Source organism: Euprymna scolopes, chromosome 40 (genome assembly GCF_053919585.1).
Source record: "Euprymna scolopes isolate OS-2025 chromosome 40, ASM5391958v1, whole genome shotgun sequence".
NCBI classification, from domain to species: Eukaryota; Metazoa; Mollusca; class Cephalopoda; order Sepiida; family Sepiolidae; genus Euprymna; species Euprymna scolopes.
The window spans coordinates 67,726,468-67,751,425 of record NC_136521.1 but is presented as its reverse complement, the minus strand read 5'-3'; the positions used below and the strand labels follow the sequence as shown (position 1 = coordinate 67,751,425).

The window sequence follows — 24,958 nt, the reverse complement described above, 5'->3', positions numbered from 1 at the left end:
GTAAAATCCTGCCAAAGTCCAGAACTAAAAATCCAAAGAAATCACGTAAAATAATTCACAAATGGGTACAAAGGAAAACAGAATGAGTTCAATATATAATTATTAAAAGACAAATAAATTGTGCGGAAAATGAAGAGAGTCGGAGATTTCAAGACGCTACTGCCGAGGCGAAATTTGAAAAATGCGAATAAAGAAACAGAAACGATGAGCGGTGATTGAGTTATTTTTTGGGTAAAAAAAGGCAATGTCACAATGACCCAGACAAAATAACGTTGACGTGGTGCAACAATTAAGGCAGAAAAGGGGAGTTAAATGAAATAGACAAGCAATGACTTAAAAATGAAATTATCAGGAGTCACAAGAATGAAGCAAATCTATTGCGTGGAATGGGTAGTCATAAATTATAGATTGTTTCTAAGTTAAGGGCTATGAATTTAATGTGGAGACGTTTATATCTAATAGATTGGGATTTAAAGTTGTGATAAAAAAAATTAAAGGGGATAAAACAACAGGTATGGGGAAGAAATTGGTCGGCATCCACAAGCTCAGCTATAAAGCAAAAACTGAGAACTGCTCAAAAATAAAAATACAGAAGCAAATGTCTATGTAAATGCACATAGCAAAGTATAAGTAAACACACGTACAAAAATATAAATGCATAAGTAGATGGATATATTTAATTAATTGGAATGCGCATGTGTGAACCGTTCACTTGAAAGATTCCTTATGTTAAGAATAAGTAGGTTGGAAAACATTTTTTTTAAAGGACGTGTTAAGCTGGTGTAATGGTTATCGTACGACTCACTGTCTTTAGGTTTCGGTTTCGATCTCAGCTTTAGTATTTTCTCTTTTTTTTTTTATCCAAACGAAGACTAAGAACCAATTCTAAGAATAAAATTACAAATGTGAAAGGAAAAAAAAATGAAGTTGTTCCGAATCTCTACCCGTAAATTTGTCATATCCTCATGTGCAAATCCAAGAAACTCTGGTTTTCTGACTTCCATGCTCCTCCCACACCTTTTATCATCCTTCACGAACTCTCTACCTTCCTTGAATCTCTTCTGTCATGCAAAAACTGATGCTCGATTCATGCAAGATTCTGAAGAATTCCATACGTGTCTGCGACATTTTTTTCCCCAAGTTTTAAACAGAATTTTATTGCATATCCTTCTTCCAAATGTGTCCTCACGTCCAGATTGCAATTTTAAAATTCACCAGCTTTGACAATCAGACTTTAGTGGGGTGCATTCCAATTACTGCTGTAGCTGTTCAATTTAACCTGAAATCATAAAAATTAGTCAGTAATCTTATAAGATGTATAGCAATAACATTGAATTTTTAAGAGCCTAAATGCCTGTACAGGAAAAGAAAAAGTCTGTTTCGCGCTCCTTGAATTATTCATGAACCGTATTGTCACGTGTTCAAGAAACTAATAGGATTACGGCCGTACTGAGGTAGAGACATTTTTGTTTTTGTTCTTTTAGTTGGTTTTTAATGTTTCTTTTTCGTCTTTGTTTTGCAGAGATTGTCGAAAGAGTTCGAAGGTGCCACAACGGTATACCGTTCCGACCCCGACTGGCAGCGTTAGAAACAACGGACAGATACATGACTGATATAATTAAGGAATGTTGGGATGAGGACCCGTCAAAGAGACCAGACTTTAAGTCGATCAGACAAAAATTAAAGCCTCTGCTGAAAGGAATGTAAGTAAACGGGTTAGCACATGGGTCTGCATGATTTTGTCAATAACGATACGTCGTAAATAAGAAATAATAATAATAATAATAATAATAATAATAATAATAATAATAATAATAATAATAATAATAATAATAATAGCCAGCAGGACCTGTGGAAATTCCACAGCAGACTTTTCCAGATGAAATACATTAATGTTGGCATTCAGTGGATGTTCAGCGTAAATGGAAACGCCCTGATATTATTGTAGCTCTTTTGTTAAAACTGCAGAAATATTTGTCTAAGCTAGCAGGGACGCCCGGCGTAGCCCGGTCAAATATGCTATTTTTATTTATACAGATTTCGTATACATTATTAGAGAGCCGATTTTCTATCGATTCTTCTATATAATAAAGTTGCGATTTCAAAAATTGAATAAATATATCCATATGACCTAAGTGCATCAGCTTAAATCGAAATCGAAACCAAAACTTATTAAGAATATATATATATATATATATATATATATATATATTATATATAACTTGAGTTCCTACAGATATAATCGAAATCAAAACTTATTAAGAATTCTTGATAAAATTATAGATAAAAATAGATGACTTCAGTGCCATCATCTATTATCGAAACCGAAATCAAAATTTATGAAGGATTATTGGTAAAATTATTTGCTTTATCGTATTAATATATAGATATATGCCAATTTTCCTCTTGTGTACACACACATATGTATATATTAGAAGAAAAGATATTGATAATAGAAAAATACATACTGATGCATATAGATTTATTGATCAACTTTAAACAAGGGAATACAATAGAGTGTATAGGGTAATGAGAGCTCCTTATGCCAGGCATTTCGAAGCGAAATACTTCTCATCAGAAGAGAAAAGGATGTGTTAGGAATACAAAATATGGGACGACGTCTAGCAATAGGCAGATTGGGATATATATATATATATATATATATATATATATATATATATATATAGTGTGTGTGTGTGTGTGTGTGAGAGAGAGAGAGAGAGAGAGAGAGAGAGCGAGAGAGAGGAAGCGGTGAAAAAAATCAACTAAAGTGCTCGGTCGCGGATGTGAGAGCCGAAGATACAAATGTTTATTTCAAAACTATATATATACATATTCCAAAGGCGTACCAGTGGTTTCATTGCATGTAATCAACCATAAAAGGCTGAGTGGAATCAATGCAAATTCATCAGCGACTTTGAAAAAGCGAAACAACGCGAAGCAAACAAACAGAGAAAAACACCGTTTAACGGGCGGTGTTTTTACTTGGAGTTCCTGATCTCAAAATTGTTACTAAGGTCTATTACTTGTATTATTATCATTATAGTTATTATTATTATCATTATAGTTATTATTATTATCATTATAGTTATTATTATTATCATTATAGTTATTATTATTATCATTATAGTTATTATTTTTATAATATTACTATTATTATTATTATTGATATTATTTTATTACTATTATTATCATTATTATGTTTATCATCATTATTATAATTATAATTACCATTTATTATCAATATTATTATTATTATTATTATTGTTATTATTATTATTATTATTAGTAGTAGTAGTAGTAGTAGTAGTAGTAGTTCTTTAACTACTGTTATTTTTTTCTTTGATGTTACAGCAGGCATCACTGTTATGACAGTCACGATAATAATTACGTAGCCGGTGCCCTTTTCGGAAGTATCCGTGCAATATATGATATAATAGGTGGGTGGGGGTCGAGGTAACAGAGAAAAAAAAAAGAAAGAAAAAAAGACTGACTTTTTTTTAATCAACGGTGAATAAGATTTGTAGTCATAGCGGCGGCTGGAGCTGGTAGGGGTTCGCGTGCGATGTATACGTATTTATGTTCCTGGCGAGAGGTATGTCATTTTTAGCGGCTATGATTTTGCTGATAGAGGAAGAAAATACATCGTTAAATGTTACGCTGCGCAGGTCTCCTGTTGAGGGTGGGGTTTAGGGTTAGGGTTAGAGTTAGGGTTAGTGTACCCTATAACGAAAAACCATTTTAAAAATCGGTTTTGCGTAATGTTTACTATTCTCTCAAAAATTTGATTCGAAAATTGGAAAAAATATCATTATGAATCGTATTTTCTGCTTGTTCAAGAAGACAATGTTTTCTTATATATATATATATATATATATATATGTGTGTGTGTGTGTGTGTGTGTGTGTGTGTGTGTGTGTGTGTGTGTGTGTGTGTGTGTGTGTGTTGTTATGGTATTAACCCAAAGGTAAGCCAATTGTGGAGAGAGAAAATGTCCACATCCGATGTTGTTGACGACATCCGTAAAATCTGAATCAATGTAGGCTGTGTGGTTAACGTGAATTTTGAATAGAAAAACTTCGTAACATTTTTCCAAACGTTATTTCAGATCATTGGATGCCTAACATTTAAGGGAGTTTAATAAAAGCCGCCGCTTCGTATAAAAATAATATTACCAGAAAAAAGAATATATATCATCAAATTAATAGACTATTATTTTCAGGCTTATTTTTAACAGTTTTTTTTTTTAAATAAATGCTACATAATCTACAGATAGATTTTAAAATAGACTTATCTTTCGCCATTCTTTCCGACCTAGGCACAGTTTTTTGATGGACGCCAAACTGTTGAGAGATATCCAATCAAAAACATTTTCTCTCCATCTTCTCCGTGGATTTCCTCTGCATCTTTTTCCTTTTAACATACCCTCAAAGCATAACTTTGACAGGTCAGTGGTTGATCGTTTGACATGGCCAAAAGTTTAAGGGTTTTACTTTTGATTTTATCAAATATAGAGCATAAGGAAGTAGTCTGACGGAGGGTGTATATATTTTTTTTTCGATCCGGCGATGTTCCGTGATGAAACGCATTACATGATTTTGAAGCACCTCAATGCGATTGGCCAGTTGTTTAGGTCATGTGATACAATCATGGCCATATAAAATTATACAAATATATATATATATATATATATATATATATATATATATATATATATATATATATATATATATATATATAGTAAATACGGGCAATAATAAAAAAGAGGAATTTAAAATTTAAATAAATGACATTACAAGTATGAAGTGAAAATAAATTTGAAATAATAACATTTTTTAAATTAACCTTTTAATTACAGTTCCTTCTGAAGAAATAAAATATTAAGTAAAATCAATTATGAGATAGTATATGGAAACAAAATTAATACGAAACTATCGTAGATGGAAACAAAATTAATACGAAACTATCGTAGATGGAAACAAAATTAATACGAAACTATCGTAGATGGAAATAAAATTAATACGAAACTATCGTAGATGGAAACAAAATTAATACAAAACTATCGTAGATCGAAGAGAATTTAGTTAGGTCATATAAATTTAAACAAGAATTCGAGGGTGTAGTTTTGTATTTAGAAAATAAATCGATAAAATAAATAATTTGGAGAAGAAAATAGGGTGATTTTCAAGTTTCATTGAAACGGAAAATAATGAAACAAAAACTTAGAAGAGTGAGGGGGGTAGATTCAACTGCTTAACCTCTGGTTATTAATCAGAACCTGTTTGAGATTCTTTAATTCACTATAGAATTTTTTTTTTTTTTTTTTTTTGAGGAGATCAATTCGGCTTGATTAATAAGATTTTTTATAATTGCAGTTTTGTATCGGTAGGAAATTGACTGGTTGAAGGAGTCTTTTTATATGGAAAATGATTGAATTCATCTTTGCTGGAGTCTATGACAACGTCTAGAAATGGAATGCTATTATTTGAGTTTAATTCATAAGTGAAAGCTAGTACGGCGTTTGTTTGAAAATGAAGATGAGGACTGAAGGACAAAACAGGAGAAGCAAAAGTTTTTTGGCTGCCGAAAATGCATCAAAAATGCCTTTTTTACTCTCCCTTAAAAAAAAAAAGAAAAAAGTCTTGTACTTCAAAACGACTACTTTTAAAAGGAAGTTTAAGGATAGGTTCTCCTCCTGTGGGGTCAAGTAGACGAGAGTAGAAAAAAGGCGTAAGTCATGCGTTATCTTTAGCCTAGATTCGCTAATCAAGACCAAAATCTGCTGAACATGTCAGATATATGGGTCATTGTGCACATACGTGCTACAGGACCGGCAGGAGGTCACGATTAACTTATTTTACTTTCTCTATTTCCTTATTGTCAGCTAGAATAAAGATATGGTCGACCTACCTTACATAAATAAACAGTTTTTTAATAGTATTAAATATGTTATTCTCCAGGTTGGATATATAAAAGTTACTAAAGGACGATTCCAATACGGGCTTCATTGCTATCCCATCGATTTGTTGCCTTTATGATCATAAACGACGAACTCGGGAATGTTTCTGTCGAACTCGGGAATTTCGACGGAATTTCTGAACGGAATCGTTTATTTGATTTACTTCACGGGGATAGCCTACTCTCGTTTCATCAGCCATGATTGGATAGAGGTTCTAAATAATTCGTGAGTGCATTTTTTATCTGGAGAAGGTCGGAGGTTACATTGACTGAAACGTTGTGAAAATGACACTCAAGATGAGAATAGTAGTCCGAAGAATTCAAATAATACGAAAAATAAACTTAAGGCCATGAATAAATATAGCACGTGGGATGTTCAGCTTTATAAGCTGAATGTTATCTCAAGTCTCTGTCCGTCTGCGTCTCTCAATTCTCAATTCTCACGTTAAAAACTGTTAAAAAAGAAATAGGTACGTAGGTTAATAATGGTTTTACGATAAAAAGAAATCGGATTTACTTCAATAATTAAAAAAAAATGTTATACAAATAACAACAATAAAAATGCTTTGTTTTCCAGAGAATTAGAAAATTTTCAGTCATTTTTGGGTAAACGTTTATTATTAAAAAATCTTTTACTATAAAAACAAATCTTTTACGAATTCATAAAAGTATTTTTTCCTTTTAACTTAAAGATATAGTTTTTATGTTTGATTCATATATATATTTTAATATACCTCCTAGGACGGAAAAGAAAACTTGTTTAACTTTTACAAAGCTTTTAACGAAAAAAAAAACTGAGTAAGTTGTCATGCTTTATTTTATCGTGCCTTAGTTTATCGTACCTAAATATCACACGAACAGAGGAGAGCTGTTGTCGTGCATGTGTCGTACTTTTATTGATCGTACATTTTAAGTAAAACCGTGGTTGATGGAATCAAAAACGGATAACCTTAAAATGTTTTTTTTTTCTTTGCATTTTTTTTTGTTACGTCACTTCCGCTTTTTTATTGTTTGTCTTCAGGAAGTCAAACATATTTGATAACATGATGGGGATGATGGAGAAATATGCGAGCAATTTGGAGGCCGTCATCCAGGATCGAACCGGTCAACTAATTGAAGAAAAAAAGAAAACCGAAGAACTACTGCTGCGAATGCTACCCAGGTAAAATTGTTTTATAAAGTGTCGTGACACATACGCACGCACACAAACACACACACACACACACGAATACACACACACACACACACACACATATATATATATATATATATATATATATATATATATATAAAAGGGTGTGTGTGTGTGTGCGTGTGTTTGTGTGTGTATACAATTATAATTAAATATTTATTTATACGGTTTCTTTTCAATTGTGACCCCTTAGCAACAATTTACGGGCTAAAAACTAAATCGAAAATGTGCTACAAGTCCAAATACCCTATATATCAAATTTCACGTTTGTAGAAACAATGTTCGGAAAGGAGCTTAGTAGAAAATTGTCGCAAACACACCGACAAGGTCACTTATATATATATATATATATATATATATATATATATATATATATATATATATATATATATATATATAAAGTGAACATGTTTGCCTGTCTGTGTGTCAATGTACATTTCCCTACACAATAAATCTATCAATTTTCAGTCTACAGACTCGAAATTTGATACACAGGGTACTGAGATTTGGGAAAATCTTTCTAATCCGTTTTCGGCGAGAGATTTGGCTGTTAAGAAGTCAAAGTTCGACGATTTGACCTTTGAGAACTCTACCAAACTCCTCCGACAATTTTGGGTCTAAACACTTGAAATTTTAGATAGAGGTTCCTTGGACATAGATCTAACGTAATAATAGATCTGAGCCCAAAACATTAAATTTTAAGGTGTCAAAGTTGAAAAAATTGACCGTTTTTTTTTGTTTTTGTTTTTTGCTCACCATACACCTACAAACATCCGGGCAACGCCGAGCTGAAATGCTAGTATATATATATATACATATACATATATATATATATATATATATATATATATATATATATATATATATATGAACCTTTACATATGTATTTTTGTTTTAAATTCTACGCAATTATGTAAAATGTAAAAACTATACATAAATATAATTAGTTAAATGAAACCAATAATCTAATAAGAATAATTCATTCAGTAATGTTCGTTTTTCCAAGAAATTTGCTAATTATCTCTCTGTAGTCGCTCGTACACCAATCCTTTTTTGTTAAGAAACTTAAGGTCTGTTAAATCTAATAACAAAGAATATATAAAAGAATAGCGGTATAGTTGCATTCCAAGATCGAAACATTCATTTTTCATGCAAAAAGAGACGGTATTGACATAATAATAACCGGTTGTTTTTTACATAACGAATCGGATCTGTAAAAAAATGTACGGAAATTGAAACGTGCTGAAGGAGCTGTTTTGTATGAAAAACAAGCCAAAAACTATACGATCCATCGACTGGTACCTTGAATTTGGGGAGAAAAATAATAAAAAAATTAGCCCCAAAAGGTGTGTGTTTTCACCCCTAAAACACCCTGATGCTCAAGCCCAGATGTATATTCATGCGGTCTTGCTTTTGAGTAATTTTCAGCAAAATCTAATGGTCGGAAAAGATTTTATGTCCCGGAAAATGTTATTTTTGGCCAGTTTGACCCCTTTTGACCCCCTTTCCTCCTTCATGCAAAATTTCAGAAAATGTCATAAGTAGTTATTAAGAATTTTGGGAAGGAACAGACGAACCGATGAAGGTGAATTTCAAGTTCCAAATTCGACTAAGTCGGTGGATCAATAAATATTTAAATCTTGAAACAGTACTGTTATTCTTACATATATATATGTATGTATATACATATGTGTGTGTTTGTGTGTTTGTGTGTGTATGTATTGTTTGTCTATAATACTTGAAACTATACTGTGTTATTCTTATTTAACTCTCTCTCTCTCTCTCTCTCTCTCTCTATATATATATATATATATATATATATATATATATATATATATATATATATATATATATATTCTGCGTGTCTATAAATTTTTTAATAATCAACAAAGTTCATCAATACTAGCATTCTTAGGTAAATGTTCGTTAAGAAAATACGCAAATTTCCATAAGTTCGTATAAAACAGTTTTTTTTTTGTTGGAATATTCTTGGTAAATATGAATTTGTCAGTTCATTCCCCGGATTCAAGATGGTCCATATAGAATAGAAATATTTATTGCCTCACATTCTTAGAGTACATTTTGTGTCATAAAAATTCCTTTTTAAATATATTAGCATATATTTAAAAATATAAAATTTAAAAGCATATATTTATGAACAACACATTTTCATTGTATACAACCATACTATAATATTGTAAATCTCATGTAAACCTTCCTTAATGAAAAAAATAAATTTTCATAACAAAACAACATCAAATTAAAGACCATGAATAAATTTTGCACTTGTTATGTTAAGCTTTACAATCTGAATGTTACCTCGAGTCTCTGTCCGTCAGCGTCTCTCAATTCTCGAGTTAGAAAAGTAAGTTAAAAAAGAAAATAGTTACGTAGGCTATAATAGTCTTACGAAAGACCGGATTTACTTCCAATAATTAAAATTAAAAAACGTTGCCAAATAACAAATGCAAAATGATTTCAAAAATAATAACAAAATATAATAATAAAAGAATAAAATATAAAAAATAATAAAATATATAAATATATATACAGGGTGACACAAAAAAAAACAAAAGCTAAATGGAGGCCATCTAGAACATATGCTGTAGAACGGAGAAAAAAAGACCAAAGATCCTAGTGTTTTGATGTGATGTTTTGAATATAATAAACTAGTTATGACCAAAGTTTCATTTCATTCGGGCAAAACACTAAGAAACGGGGCCTAATAAAGGTTGGGACCCTATCTTTTTGGGTCACACTGTATAACAAAGCCTCCAATAATTAATCACGACGTTTAAAAATTTACTGAATTAACTAGTTTAAACTATCAACTAAAGCAGTCGAAAAAATAAAGAAAAAGAAAACAAACATGGAATTTTTAATATAATTTAAATCAGTTGACCTGAGCTGAAAAATAAATAATAAATATATAAATTAATACAATTAAAAAATAGGAATCGAATATGTTAAAAAAAAAGATTAAAAATAATATATTAAAAATTTGTTTAAATATAAACCAATAATAGTAATCATAAATTTATATACACAAATGAAAATAATTGAATTTAGTTAACGAGGAAATTGGGGGAGTTTCGTTGATTGCATGTTAGTCGTTCAGAGAATTTTTTCTATTGTTTTAAAGGTAAGCATATAATGAGTAAGCGACGGAAAATGCACCAAAGACATAATTTGGTCGACCTGTTAGTCGCGAATGAAACAATATTGTAGTTTGTACCTTATGAAAATATTAAATAATTACCACCAATGATAACCTAGTCTTTGTAGTTTTTGCAAATTATTCTATTACACTATATTTGCTCTGAAATCACAAAAGATAGTCATTGAGCTTGGACATTTTCCCTTTATATTTTATTATTTAAAAGAAACAAAACATATTGCTTTTGAAAAAAATTTTTAATCCATTATGATTGGTATATCGTAATAACGTTTCAAGTAAAATAGTTACACACACATCTACTTATATATATATATATATATATATATATATATATATATATATATATATATATATATATATATATATATGTTTATTTTTGAAATATTGTTAATTTCAATGCATACCGTTTTCCTCTGTACGGTATCCAAGATGGCCGACCTGTAACAACGTGGGGATAGAATTTATTTTCCTCAAACGAACGCTCCAGGTTTATCATGTACAAAACTAACTCTTTGTTGGTAACATCGGTTGGAAATCACATCTGATGAATTGGTAGGAGTAAGGAGACTTTTATGAAAACATAAAATCACAAAATTGTCATACTATTAACGAAACGGCTGTAATGAATAGATCCAGAATGAAATAAACAAAAGTTATAGAAAAGAAAAATGTCTTTGAATTTCAATAAAGTTTTGTATTATATATATATATATATATATATATATATATATATATATATATATATATATATATATATATATATATATATATATAAACATTTTTCAGATCCGTGGCTGAGCAATTAAAACGCGGGAAAAAAGTGGAAGCCGAATTGTTTGATTCTGTAACGATTTACCTCAGTGACATTTGTGGATTTACTGCGATGTCATCAGAAAGTTCACCTATGCAGGTAGATATATTTTTCTTTATCTATTTATTGATTTAGTAAAAAAAAAACGAATTTTATTGGGAATTATTATTATTATTTTTGCTATTATTATTGTTGTTATTGTTGTTGTTGTTGTTGTTGTTTTTATTATAATTAATTAATAATTTTGGTTTTATTATTATTATTATTATTATTATTATTACATTTCTTATTATAGCTTTAGCATTATTCTTGTTCTTTGTTGTCGTTGTTCTTCTTCTTATTATTATTATTATTTTATTATTATTATTATTATTATTATTATTATTATTATTATTATTATTATTATTATTAATATTATTGACTCACAAAGAGCTTTCACACAGGTCATAAAGGATCTCTCCTTGAAAACAACCTGGGATGTTCCCTGAAAGCTGGGTGGCAACAAACCTCCCCAGTTTTCCAGTACTCTCCACCTCTTCTGATATCATTTCCAAATGAAGTTTCATTATCGTGACAGCCGCTTACCATTGATTTCTCGCTAGCATAGGCCATTGGGCTCCATTGGAATTTGAGTGGCAATAAGCATTCCCAATGTCCCAGTTCTCTTTGCACTTGTCCAGCGGAGGTCTAATCAGTGTTCTCTCCTCCATCTTTCCATCCTCCTTGACACTTCTCGGCTATTTGACATCATTCTTTGGGGGGGAGGTGACTGGGTAATAGGAGGGAATAGGGGACGGAGTAGAGAACTTATGGATGTGCATCTTCAATATTCTTGGTTCCATGTAACACTTCTTCATGTTTTTTCTCTTCAGTAGCTTGTGTAGTCACTGCATGTGTCTTATGTGTATTAATCTCCGCATTCAATGGTTTTCCTTAATATTTCGGCTGTTTTCATTCTTGTCATTCGTTGTATCTTTTCAGCCATTCCACTGATTCCAATTTCTCAGTTGACAAACAGATAAAATTCCGACGGCCTCGACGTAGCAATTTTTCAATTTTGACCCCTTAGCATCCCATTTTTCCGGATTAAAACCGATTTAATCTTTTTCCACGTGTCTGAATACCCTATATACAAAATTTCAAGTCTGTAACTCGAAAAAATTGCTGAGTATATAGTTTGAGAGGTGGTCCTCACGCACAAATTCTCAGTTTTCTAGATCAATAGATAGATAGATAGATAGATAGATAGATAGATAGATAGATAGATGTATGGATAGAGAAATAGATATTTAGGTAGATAGATAGATGGTATGTATATTAAATAACTTATAAGGTTGATATGCCGTAAAACAATTCTAATCCAAATCATTTACTCTCTGTTCTCTTCCCTTCCATTTAAGTCTTTTTCTAAGCTTCTTATTTTTTAGCTATACTCCTCCATCATTCCAACCTCCGTAATTTGCTTCCCTTCCACGCATCATCACTTATGCCCCCCCCCCCCCGCTTTTCATTTTTGTCGCAAGAATCACCTTCACCATCTTCTCTCCCGGAAAATAAAATTTCCGCCACCCCACTTCCGCTGTATCCAATTACGACCGCTGCTGCACCCCAACGGTTTGAGGATGATCATGTTTCGTATCCCAACCTCCACCCACCAACACACACACCACTATCCAACGATGAAAGAAAAAACAAAGTCACTTTGTTTCGGAATAAGACTAAAAAAAAAAAAAAAAAAAAAACATTTCGTATTTACTTTGTACGAGAAAGATTTTCTTTATTTCTGGTTTTCGAGTTAGGTTCAAAGTGTAGTATCTCTTTTGACATACACACACATATATATATTTAATTAAACAATAATTATTTTTAGACTAATGCAATCATCAGTGTAGGCTGTGACAATTCATGCCGGTCATCAGATTCGAACTTAGTCACGGAGCTACCCTTTGTTCCATTTGCTAAGCCTTTGCTTTCGAGCAACCTAATAATTGTCACGGGAATGTAGGGAACTAAGGACTATTAAACGTCGAATTCGAGCGAATACATTAGACAATCTCTCTCTCTATCTATCTATCTATCTATATATATATATATATATATATATATATATATAGAGAGAGAGAGAGAGAGAGAGAGAGAGAGAGAGAGAAAGAGAGAGAGAGAGAAAACAAATAAGAGGGGGTAATACAGAAGGACGGCACCTACGCATGAGGCGCCAGCGATAGATAGCGCTTCGCCAAAACAACCATGCCTCGTTTTCATTGAGCAAAGATGTCGAATAAAACGAGTTCGATAACATTAATAAATGGAATGGCTTCGGTAAACGGTAAATGGTAACAAATAGGTCGCTTTCAGTTTAGGATGAGAACATTCAAAAAACATCAAAGAATTTCCGAGCGTCAAAGAACAGGCAAGATGGAACCAACAGCGAAGATTCGAAAAAAAAAAGAAGAAAGAAAGAAAATTCACATTTTTGATTTCGATACCTTAAAGATTGAATCAACAACTCAGGTTGGCCACGACATCTGAGGCCAACGTCGAGAGCTTCCAAAGAATTCCCACAAAAATAATCCTTTTTGGAAAAGCCGGGAACTTTCCATAAAGGAATTCAACAAAGGCACGTTTCTTTATATATATATATATATATATATATATATATATATATATATATATATATATATATATATATATATATATATATATATATATATTTATATATATATATATATATATATATATATATATATATATATTTGTATGTATATATATATATATATATATATATATATATATATATATATATATATATATATATATATATATTGGTAAATATTAAGTTTAGAAGTCAAAAGCTTCTGCAAACATAAAAGAAATCTAAATATTAATATTTGTATAAAGTCAGAGTTGCTTTCCGTGATAGAAGCGTTGTTTAAATGTTAAAATATAATACGTATAAAATACGTTTGTAAGCCAAATTACAACGCAATATTATGAAAATAAACACATATTTATTCGTTTAAAATTAATATTTCGGAGACTGCATCCCCAGAATTTCATACACTTTTTTTCTTTTTTTCTTATTTTTCTTCTTTTTTTCTTTCTATTTTCTGTTAAATTCAAGAAAAAACAGTTTATAAAAAATCTGCGCGATGTCCGTCTACGGTGTTATTTTCAAATGCCGGGAGAATATGCTTGGCGCACATGATACGAAAGTCAGTTGTGTTTTCCGTGATAGAATAGTTGTTAAAATTTTAAAATAAAATGCGTATAAAATACGTTTAAAGTCAAATTACAACGCAATATTATGAAAAATAAACAAATATTTATTTGTTTAAAAATTAATAATTCAAAGATAGACTCCATCCTCAGAATTTTATACATTTTTCTTTCTTTTTTTTTTTCTCGTCATGGTGTTAACGTGAAGAAAGAAGAGTTAGTAAAGAATCCGTGTATTAAGAATATTTATATAGTAATTCTAACCAGATAAAAAGCTCAATAAAACCAAGATAGGAAATAGAGCCTGTTATAGAGGAACCAAATTTAAGATTGTAAAGTATATTTTATATGAATTTATTGTTCAACAGGATACTCAAATCAGATGTATTAAAATTTCCTTAATCCGCGAAAGGACGCATTTTTTCGAAACTCGTGAATTAAGGAAATTTCACTATTTCTTATTTGAGTATTCTGCGACCAATACCTTACTATCTTAAATTTTGTAATGTATATATATATATATATATATATATATATATATATATATATATATATATATATATATATATAGACAAATATTATTGAATAGCACAGAATTATTCTGTTTTACAATTTTCCTTTTTATCTTCTCCAATCTCCGAATAGTCCTTTTTGTGTTCTTCTCGAAATTGTATATGTTGGATCCATATATACAATTTCGAGAACACAAAAGGACTATTCGGAGATTGGAGAAGATAAAAAGGAAAACTGTAAAACAGAATAATTCCGTGCTATTCAATAATATTTGTCTAAATGAGAAAATGCTGCCTAAATATACACAATATATATATATATATATATATATATATGTATGATGGTTGTATAGATTGGTTTCCTAGAGGTAAATCAAACCTGTGTGATTATTAAAGAGTGCTCAATGCAGGACAGAGCTGGTATATAGTCTGTTTATTATACAAACATTATTGGTTACATATGTGCATATATGTTTCAGTGGGATGCTCATTCAAGGATAACACCTCACCAGACGAAAAACATGAGCGATATTAAAAATCAAGTCAAGATTACATTGTTCTTTTTTATATAGGATATTCGGGTGTGATTTTCGGTTTGAAAGAAAGTGTGTACAGAAGGTTTCAACAAAACTCCTCTGTTATTTTCTGTCTTAAAACTTGAAACTTGATATATAATGGTTCTAGATCATGATATCAATGATGCGTTTGGCTCAGGAACCATTAACAAACATGTGGCAAAACGGTGGTTCAAGAAATTTCGCAATGGTTACGAGGGCCTCGACAGTGAAAACGATCGCGGCCGACCGATTGCAGTTGAGAAAAAAACATTTGAAAGCCTTAATTGAAGCCGATCCTCGCAATACCACACGAAACGTTGCTGTTGAACTCGAGGTCGACAACTGGATAAATGAATGCCGCATGAATTGAACGATAATAAAAAGAAAACGTCGTTTTGAGGTGTCTTCTATGCTCCTTCTGCGCAACAAAAACGACCCATTTCTAGAGTGGATTGTGACGTGTGATGAGAAGTGGATCCTCTACGACAACGTTTGGCACAATGGTTGGATGTCAGAGAAGCTCCACAACACTTCCCGAAGCCGAAATATCACCCAAAAAAATAAAATAAAATAATACGTATTGAGGGCTGTTTGGTGGTATGCGGCCGATCTCATCCATCACAGCTTCTTGAATCCAGGCGAAACGATTACAGTGGAGAAGTACTGTCGACAAATTGACGAAATGTATCAGAAGCTCCAAAGAGATTGGTCAATATGAAGGGACCAATTCTCCTCCATGACAAAGCTCACCCGCGTGTATCTCAACTGACCCTGCAGAAGCTAAACGAATTGAATTACGAGACTCTGCCTCATCCACCATATTCATCGGACCTCTCACCCACTGATTATCATTTTTCAAGCATTTCGACAACTTCCTGCGCGAAAAATGTTCCAAAAGCCGTAATGATGCCGGATCGGCCTTCAATGACTTTATCGCTTCCAGAACTCCATATTTCTATGCTAATGGAATAAATAAACTTGTTTCTTGTTGGCAAAAATGTGTCGATTCTAATGGTTTTTATTTCGATTATAAAAGTTTATTATGAAAGGAGTTATGATCTTTTGAATTTGAACGACAAAAAGCGACGTGATTTGTACACCAACCAAATACTTTAACGACTGAGTCACGGGTCCTTGCGGTTACATCAACCGAAACAACGTGAAAATAACTCAAGATGAGACCAGTAGTCCGATGAATCCAAATAATACGAATAACTATTTTCTTTAAGTGCAGATTTGGCAACTATCGGATATTTTGTGTTCAGTTTTGGCAACTCATGATACGGTTTCAGCAGAACGGAATTATCTTCCACACACTGCACGATATGATCAATTTACTGAAAGAAACATTTGATGAACAATTAATTTCACGAAATGGACCTTCCAGTTTGTCACCTCGTTCATGCGGTTCTACTCCGTTAGATTATTTTATTTGGGAGATATGTAAAGTTTCGTAACTACACTGATGAACCAGACACAATAGACCACTTGGAAGACAACATTCGACGGGTTATTGTCGAAATAGAGACTAATTTAATGCATAGAGTTTGAGAAAATTGGATCTATAGAATACTCCATATACGCTCAAGCAGCAGGGTGGGGGGGGTAATATAACCGAAATTGTATTTACATAATAAATTTCAAGAATTAATCATTGGAAATATACCACATAAAAATATGTGTCTGTGATTTGATTTAATTAAAAGTTCGCCGCCTCTAAAAAAAAAAAAAAAATCAACAGATGAAATAGTCGCGCGAGTGTCTTTAGCTTATGGTTGGTTGAGACAATGATTTCGTGTCAACGACCGGATTAAAGATTTGGACCAACAATGGGAATTCCGTCAGTATGGAGACGACGATAGACGAGATTCTTTTTAGTAAAAGTGTTTTTGGACGCGTTGTACATTTGCGTCTATATTAAAAGACTTTGTCCGTCAGCCCATTTGTCGGCCTGTCATGACTCGGTCTGAAGTGATATTTACAATAGACAAAATAGTACAGGGTGGAACGAAAAATTGTCTCCCTAGAAAAGACGACATGATTCCATTTCGATTTGGTGAAAACCGATTTCTTTTTTTTGTTACAAACCAGTTCGCCATTTGTGTACAAATTCCAAGAGCAACAGGCTCCTGCTATCATATTTGAAAGATGCCCCACTGTACATGCACTTTACCGATCCAAATTATGTCAACAGGACCATTGCCAGTACCCTCAAAATAAATCGCTGGATTGCCACGAATAATAGGTACGTACGCATAGTGAGGAAAACAAAGTTTCCGGCCACGGTTATGGTCTTTGGTGTGATTTCAAGTAAGGGCCACATCATGCCACCTCACATCTTTGAAGTCGGCTTAAAAGTGTACCTGGATGTGCTAAAGAATGTGATGATCCCCTGGAGCAATCAGGTGGCTGCTGGCAGACCCTGGGTATGGCAGCAGGACTCGGTGCCGGCCCACAAATCCAATGAGACCCAGGTTTGGCTTCAGAAGGAGTACTACGAATTTGTACTCTTCTCTCACTGACTCCTTTTCTCCTGACCTGAACCCGCTGGACTACTTCGTTTACTTGTACGTCGAGAACATCACCAACATGACCTACCACAACACCAAAGCCAGTCTGATCGCCGCTATTTGCTGAGTATTCGCCGAGCTTCCGCCAGCGCTTATGGAAAAAGTATGCTCTCTAAGTTCCAGGTCAGTATCGAGGTGGTGATTTCTTTTTTTCAATTTTCACCCCAAACAAGGCACAGTGCCACTGGTGAGTAAGGGGAAACTATTTGGAACATTACACTTGAACTTCTGCATGTCAGTACAGTTGGGAAAGCAGAATCCCGGAAGGGACTTCCAAAGTCTAGCAGTTCTAGGGAAGAAACTATTGGAGTAGAAGGCTTTCTTACACCTAGGGATCTCTACTGTGTAGGGGCGGGATTTAGCTGCTTGTCGGGTTTGTCGGGACGGATACATTGAATAGATGTCAGCTCTACTACATAATCAAGTTACCTGAATTGATTTTTCAATAAAAGTTTTAAAATAAAGCTGTAGTGTTGCTTTATTTAGCGCAACAATTTCATCGTCCTACTCTATATTTTCAATATTCTGTCGTTTTTAGTTTTAAATAACATTTTCAATATTCTATACTTTCTTGGCCTTCGGGACAAGAGGGCCTTGTGCCTAATTTTGTTGTTTGAAAATCTTTTGTTTTTTTACTTAATTGTATTTACAAAATTTTAAAAGCAATAAAATATATAAACAAGATCAAAGTGTAGTATCTGTTCCGACAGATACTGCAAGCAAGGACCATATGTGGGGGTAACTCCACATATCAGACCTTGGTCAATGTAGGGATCACCCTACAGACCAACAGTTACTATCCAGCTCCCATTTCCCACCTCTCGGGAGCTGGTCCCCTTTTCCCTCCCCCTCCCTCTCTCTCCACATTAAAAAACGGCCTTGTGCCTAATTTGCTCAGTGGGGAAGCAAATAAATACAACTATACTTTTCTATACTTTCTTGGCCTTCGGGACAAGATCAAAGTGTAGTATCTATTCCGGTAGATACTGTAAGCAAAGACCGTATGTGGGAGCAATCCCACATATAAGACCTTGGTCAATGTAGGGGCAACCCTTCATACAAATTGTCACTATCCAGCTCCCCTACTCCCCGGGGAGTTGGTCCCCATTTCCCCTTCACTTCTCACTTTAAAAATCGGCCTTGTGCCTAATTTGCTCAGTGGGGGAGCAAATAAATACATCAAAGTGTAGTATCTGTTCTTCAGATGCTGCACTTCAATTTCTTGTTCTCTGTCAGTGGAGGAGAAATCCTTCACGACTGAGACAATTTTTATTTTTGTTCCTTTTCTCCACGTTAAAAAACGACCCTGGTGTCTAACTCTGTCCTGTGGGGAGGCGTTGTAAATAGGAACAATATTAAATGTTCTATCACGTGCTATACGCTAGTTACAAAAATCATATAATGTGTCGCGGTTAGATACAGTATTTTTTTATAGTCTGTCACGGTTGTAAATAGCATTTTCAATAAATTGGCATACTCTAATTCGAAACAATATTTCAGTAGTTATGTCCGAACTTGAATAGTTTGTCAAGCTTAAGCTCAAAATAATATTTTCGAAATAGAATTATAATAGTGTGTCATGCTTCAGGTCTAAATAGTATTTTAATAGTTAATCAATTTATAGTTTGAAATAATATTTTGTATTTTCTGTTACTCTTAAGTTCGAAATATCAATGTTTCATAATATGTAACCATGAGTTCGAAATAGCAATTTCAATAGTCTGTCACGCTTCGGTTCGAAATAGTGGTCTGTCACGCATTAGTTCGAAATAGTATTTTGTATAGTCCGTCACACTTCAGTTCGAAACACCATTTTTAATAGACTACCACGCTTTAATAAAAATAGCATATGTCATATCTAACAGGGAAATAGCACCTCCGTAGTTCAGAAAATGTTTGGTTAGGGAGTGTGTAAACTTTGTTTCAATACAGGTTTCACATCTTCGCATCGTTAACTTCGCAGATTGAATGGACGCATGTTGCGAATATCAATTCCTTATATTCTGGCGTCGCTGTGGACTGGAAGGAAAGAGTGTCGAACGGAAAGCGGAAAATGTCTCGAGTTCTTTTTTTTTTGTGTGTGTGTGTGTGTGAATGCATATTAGAAATCGATAAAACAAGAAAAAATAAAAAAGGAAGGAATGACGAAGCAGAAATTTTCATCCGAAGAAAGGAAGTGCCTGCCGTGTTGTTTACGGTCGTGTTTTTAACGACCTGAAAACCTGACATCGGAGAGAACGCACTCCGAAGTGCCCACCTAGAAACCAGAGACGCGATACAACGCCGAAATCTGATACAAAGGGCATACTATGATTTCAACAACAACAACGAGGATAATTCGTATTATAATGTGCCTATTACATACATCAGTGAACATCACTTACTTTAAGGAATACACTAGTGTTGGGACGAGTAATCGGAACCGGGAAACGTTCCAGTAGATACCTCACTGTCGATGCAATCTTGTACCTGTATAAGAGCCAAGTACGTCCTAGGGTGGAGTACTATATCTACATCTGGGCAGGAGCTGCTCGCAGCAACCTAGCCTGCCTTGACAGAGTTCAACACCCATCGTAGCCTAGTAGGCGGGTGCCCTTTTCTTTTCCATGCAATATCTTTCCAACAGAAACGACTTTGCTAATTTGTCTCTGCCATATCGTTATTTATTGACAAGTGCTCGTTTGAACTCCAATCTATGGTCAATCAATAATTCCCCCCACTTTTTATGTGTGTTCAAACCTAAACGTGAATTCTATGAACAAAGCTTCTTTCTTAGAACAACACGCCTGTGGAACTGTTCCGTTTCTCTGCCTTTCTGTTGACTACAAAATGGTTATCTTCAAGTCCAACCTAAACAAGTTCTTGATGAGCCGTTCATCTTAAGTAATCCAATTTACCAAATTTCCACTAAGATTACTACGATATTGTCCCATTGACTATTGTACACTCATTAATTCTTGAGTGGCCTCCGGGCCTTAATAAGAGGTTAGCCATATGTAAAAAAAAAACTGGAACTTTGGGGGTATCGTAATCAGGAAAATTTGTGATTATTTTCCGATGCCAAAAACGATCTTTAATTATCATTTTAGTTTAATTTTTTTTTTAATCTTTCACTCCTGGTAGTAATAATAAAATAATAAACATTTATTGATTTCGAACAACTAAACCCTATAAATTACATCTTCCCACTAAAGTGTTTGTTACGCCTGTAAAAATATTTGCATATTCAACATTTGTTTTGACGGTAATCGGGGATAAAAACAACAACTTTATGGTTAAATATTTAAAAATTTATGAAGAATCGGAACTGGTAATTGTACCGGAATGGGGAATTTGGTAATGAATCGGTAATTGGGCATTCCGGCATATTCTTCGAGACATTTCAGTGTTGCATTACCTCCCCTGTTTCCTGGACGGTGGTAGATGATTTGGTGTCCCCGGCAAAACATTTTCCAACAGATATTTTAACTGAAGAAATTTATCACATTTTTAGACAAATTATAATTATTATTATTATTATTATTATTAGAAGTAGTAGTAGTAGTAGTAGTAGTAGTGATAGAAGATTTATTTTTATTATCGAAATTTTTATTATTACTAGTAGTAGTAGTATGTGTATTCATTTTATTATTATTAGTAGTAGTATTGTAGTATTTTTAGTAGTAGTAGTATTAGTAGTATTTGTATTATTATTAGTAGTAATATTTGTATCATTAATATTATAAGTAGTGATTTAATTATTATTATTAGTAGTAGCAGTATTTGTATTATTGAAATAATTATTATTACTAGTAGTAGTAGTAGTATTTGTATTAATTTTTATTATTATTGGTAGTAGTAGTAGTATTTTTAGTATTATAAGTAGTAGTAATAGTAGTGCTTGTATGATTATTATTAGTAGTAGTATTAATATTAGTAGTAGTATCTGTATCCGTAGTAGTATTAATGTTAGTAGCAGTAGCAGTATTTGTGTCATTATAATTATTATTATTAGTAGTAAAAAGATTTGTATTATTATTAGTATCTTTATTATTAATAGTAGTAATAGTATTTGTATTAATATAATTATTATTCATAGTAATAGTATTTATATTAATATTATTATTATTAGTAGTAGTAGTAGTAATAGTGTTTGTATTATTATTATTATTAGTAGTAGTAGTAGTAGTAGTAGTAGTCGCAGCAGTAGTAATATTTGCAGTAGTAAGTAGTTTGTCGCAAGAATTATACATTTCTGTAAAAAAAAATGTTTAATAATTTTTCACAACAAAATAAAGCGAACTTAATTACAAGAAATAAAAATTACACATTAATTAAAAGTAAGAATTGTACACATTGTTCCAATTATTTTCATATAAAATGCTAATAATAAATAATAAAAAATGATATTATAATATTTTATATCATAAAACGTAATATCTGTTGGAAGATGTTTCGTCGGGGACGTCGAATCATCTATCACGGTTTTGAAAACAGGGGAGCTAATGCAACAATGAAATGTCTCGAGAAATGTACTAGAAATGAAAGAAATGTATTGGATGGAAAAAATATTGGAATTGTACCATCACTAGAATGAACTCATTTCTCCTTTCACTAATGTGCTTGGGTTTTCATCCATATATACTCGTCCAAGATATGAATAAAAAATAGTAAGGCAGACTAGACTCCCAGATCTTACTTGTGGTGGCATGCAGAGAAAGGAGGGCACCCAGCATCCAAATTGCAACTGGTTATCTAATGCTAATCAAACTATATTTCTTTCTCAGTATTAAGACGTATACGCCTGTCTTTTGGTGCATCACCAAATCTCTGCACGCTACTGCTGTCGTGTGTAATTACTTTAAGAAGAGAAAAAATAGTTTTATATATTCTTTCCATATATGGATAAAAAATTACGACTGACTCGTCTCTCAAGCACTTTTTTGCAAACATTTTAGAGGGAAAACTAAAAAATAAATCGGTTGTTTTTTTATTTTTTATTTTTTGTTTTTATTTTTTATTTTTTGTTTTTATTTTTTTGTTTTTTATTTTTGTTTGCTTAACCTGGTATCGTTTCGAGTCGTCCCGAACTTTTCCTTGTTACAGGACTCTCTTAGATGCGATTACAGTTCAGAGGATGTGCGGTTGGATATTGCGCAACATTTGTGTTTTATACACTGAAAAATTTGTTTTTATTTTTTAGCATACAGTTACCGTTTTTCAAAGCCCGAAGACCTTTCAATGATATATATATATATATATATATATATATATATATATATATATATATATATATATATATAGATAGATAGATAGATAGATAGATGGATAGAAAGAAAGATAGACGAATTTACTTTTGGCCATAGAAAAAATGACATAAAAAGTGCATCCATCTCGACATAAATGCCAAATTGAAATCCTAAAATATAAAAATCGACAAATTCACATTTTATAAAAGTCAAAAGATCCATATCAACTTTATAAAAATCAGCAAATCCACATAGATTTTATAAAAATTAACAAAACCTATATACACTATACAAGAATCAACAAATCCACGTAAAATTTATAAAAATTAACAAATTCTCACAAATTTTATAAAAGCTAACAAATACACATAAACTTTATAAAAAAAACAAATTCACATAAACTTTTTAAAAATTAACACATCCATATCAAAATTACTTTTATAAAAACGAACACATTCACAAAACCTTTTTAAAAACGAACAAATTCACATAAACTTTATAAAAATTAACAAATCTACATAAACTTTATAAAATTAACAAATTCAAATTAACCTTATAAAACATAATAAATACACATAAATTTTATAAAATTAACATAAACTTTAGAAAAATTCGAAAAATCTACATAAACTTTATGCAAATCAAAAAAATCGCACAAACTCTAGAAAAATTAACAAATGCTTATAAACTCTATAAAAATTAACAAATCCACATAAAGTTTATAAAAATTAACAAATCCACATAAATTTTATAATAATTAACAAATCCACATAAACTCTATAAAAATTAACAAATCCACATAAATTTTATTAAAATTTAAAAATCCACATAAACTTTCTAAAAACAAACAAATCCACATAATTTTTATGAAAGTTTAACAATCTAGATACACTTTCTAAAAATTAACAAATCCAAATTAATTTTATAAAAAACAAATAAATTCACATAAACATTTTAAAAACTAAAAAAGATTCACCTAAACTTTATAAAAAGCAACAAATGCACATTAACTTTGTAAAAACTAACAAATACACATGAACTTTATAAAAACTAACAAATACACATAAACGTAAGAAAAACTAACAAATCCACATAAACTTTATAAAAATTTTAAAATCTACATAAACTTTATAAAAATTAGTTAATCCACATAAATTTTATAACATTAACAAATGCACATTGATTAAAAAAATTTAACAAATACACATCAACTCTATAAAAACGAACAAATCCACAAAAACTTTATAAAAATTATTAAATCCACATAAACTTTATAAAAACAAACACATCCACATAAACTTTATAAAAATTTAAAAATCTACATAAACTTTATAAAAATTAGCAAATCCAAATTAATTTTATAAAAACAAACAAATTCATATAAACTTTATAAAAACTAACAAATCCACAAAAACTTTATAAAAATTAACAAGTCGACATAAACTTTATAAAAATTTTAAAATCTACATAAACTTTATAAAAATTAACAAATTCAAATGAACATTATGAAAAATAATAAATACATATAAATTTTAATAAAATTCACATAAACGTTCGAAAAATCGAAAAATCTACATAAATTTTATACAAATCAAAAAATTCACACAAAATCTATAAAATTTACAAATTCCACATAAACTCTTTAAAAATTAACAAATTCACATAAATTTTATAAAAATGAACAAATGCCCATTAATTTTATAAAAATTTACAAATCCACATAAACACTATAAAAA

General features: G+C 31.5%; 1 protein-coding gene across 2 annotated transcripts in view; it reads left to right on the top strand.

Annotated features, from left to right (window-relative positions):
* The window catches only part of LOC145265602 (receptor-type guanylate cyclase Gyc76C-like), a 644,892-nt gene that overhangs the window by 604,839 nt on the left and 15,095 nt on the right, over nt 1–24,958 (top strand). For both annotated transcript variants that reach the window (XM_080121613.1, XM_080121614.1), the window contains 3 exons: nt 1,523–1,703; nt 6,980–7,120; nt 11,115–11,238. In XM_080121613.1, the coding sequence (XP_079977739.1) occupies nt 1,523–1,703; nt 6,980–7,120; nt 11,115–11,238 (446 nt within the window). The remainder of the gene's footprint in view (nt 1–1,522; nt 1,704–6,979; nt 7,121–11,114; nt 11,239–24,958) is intronic.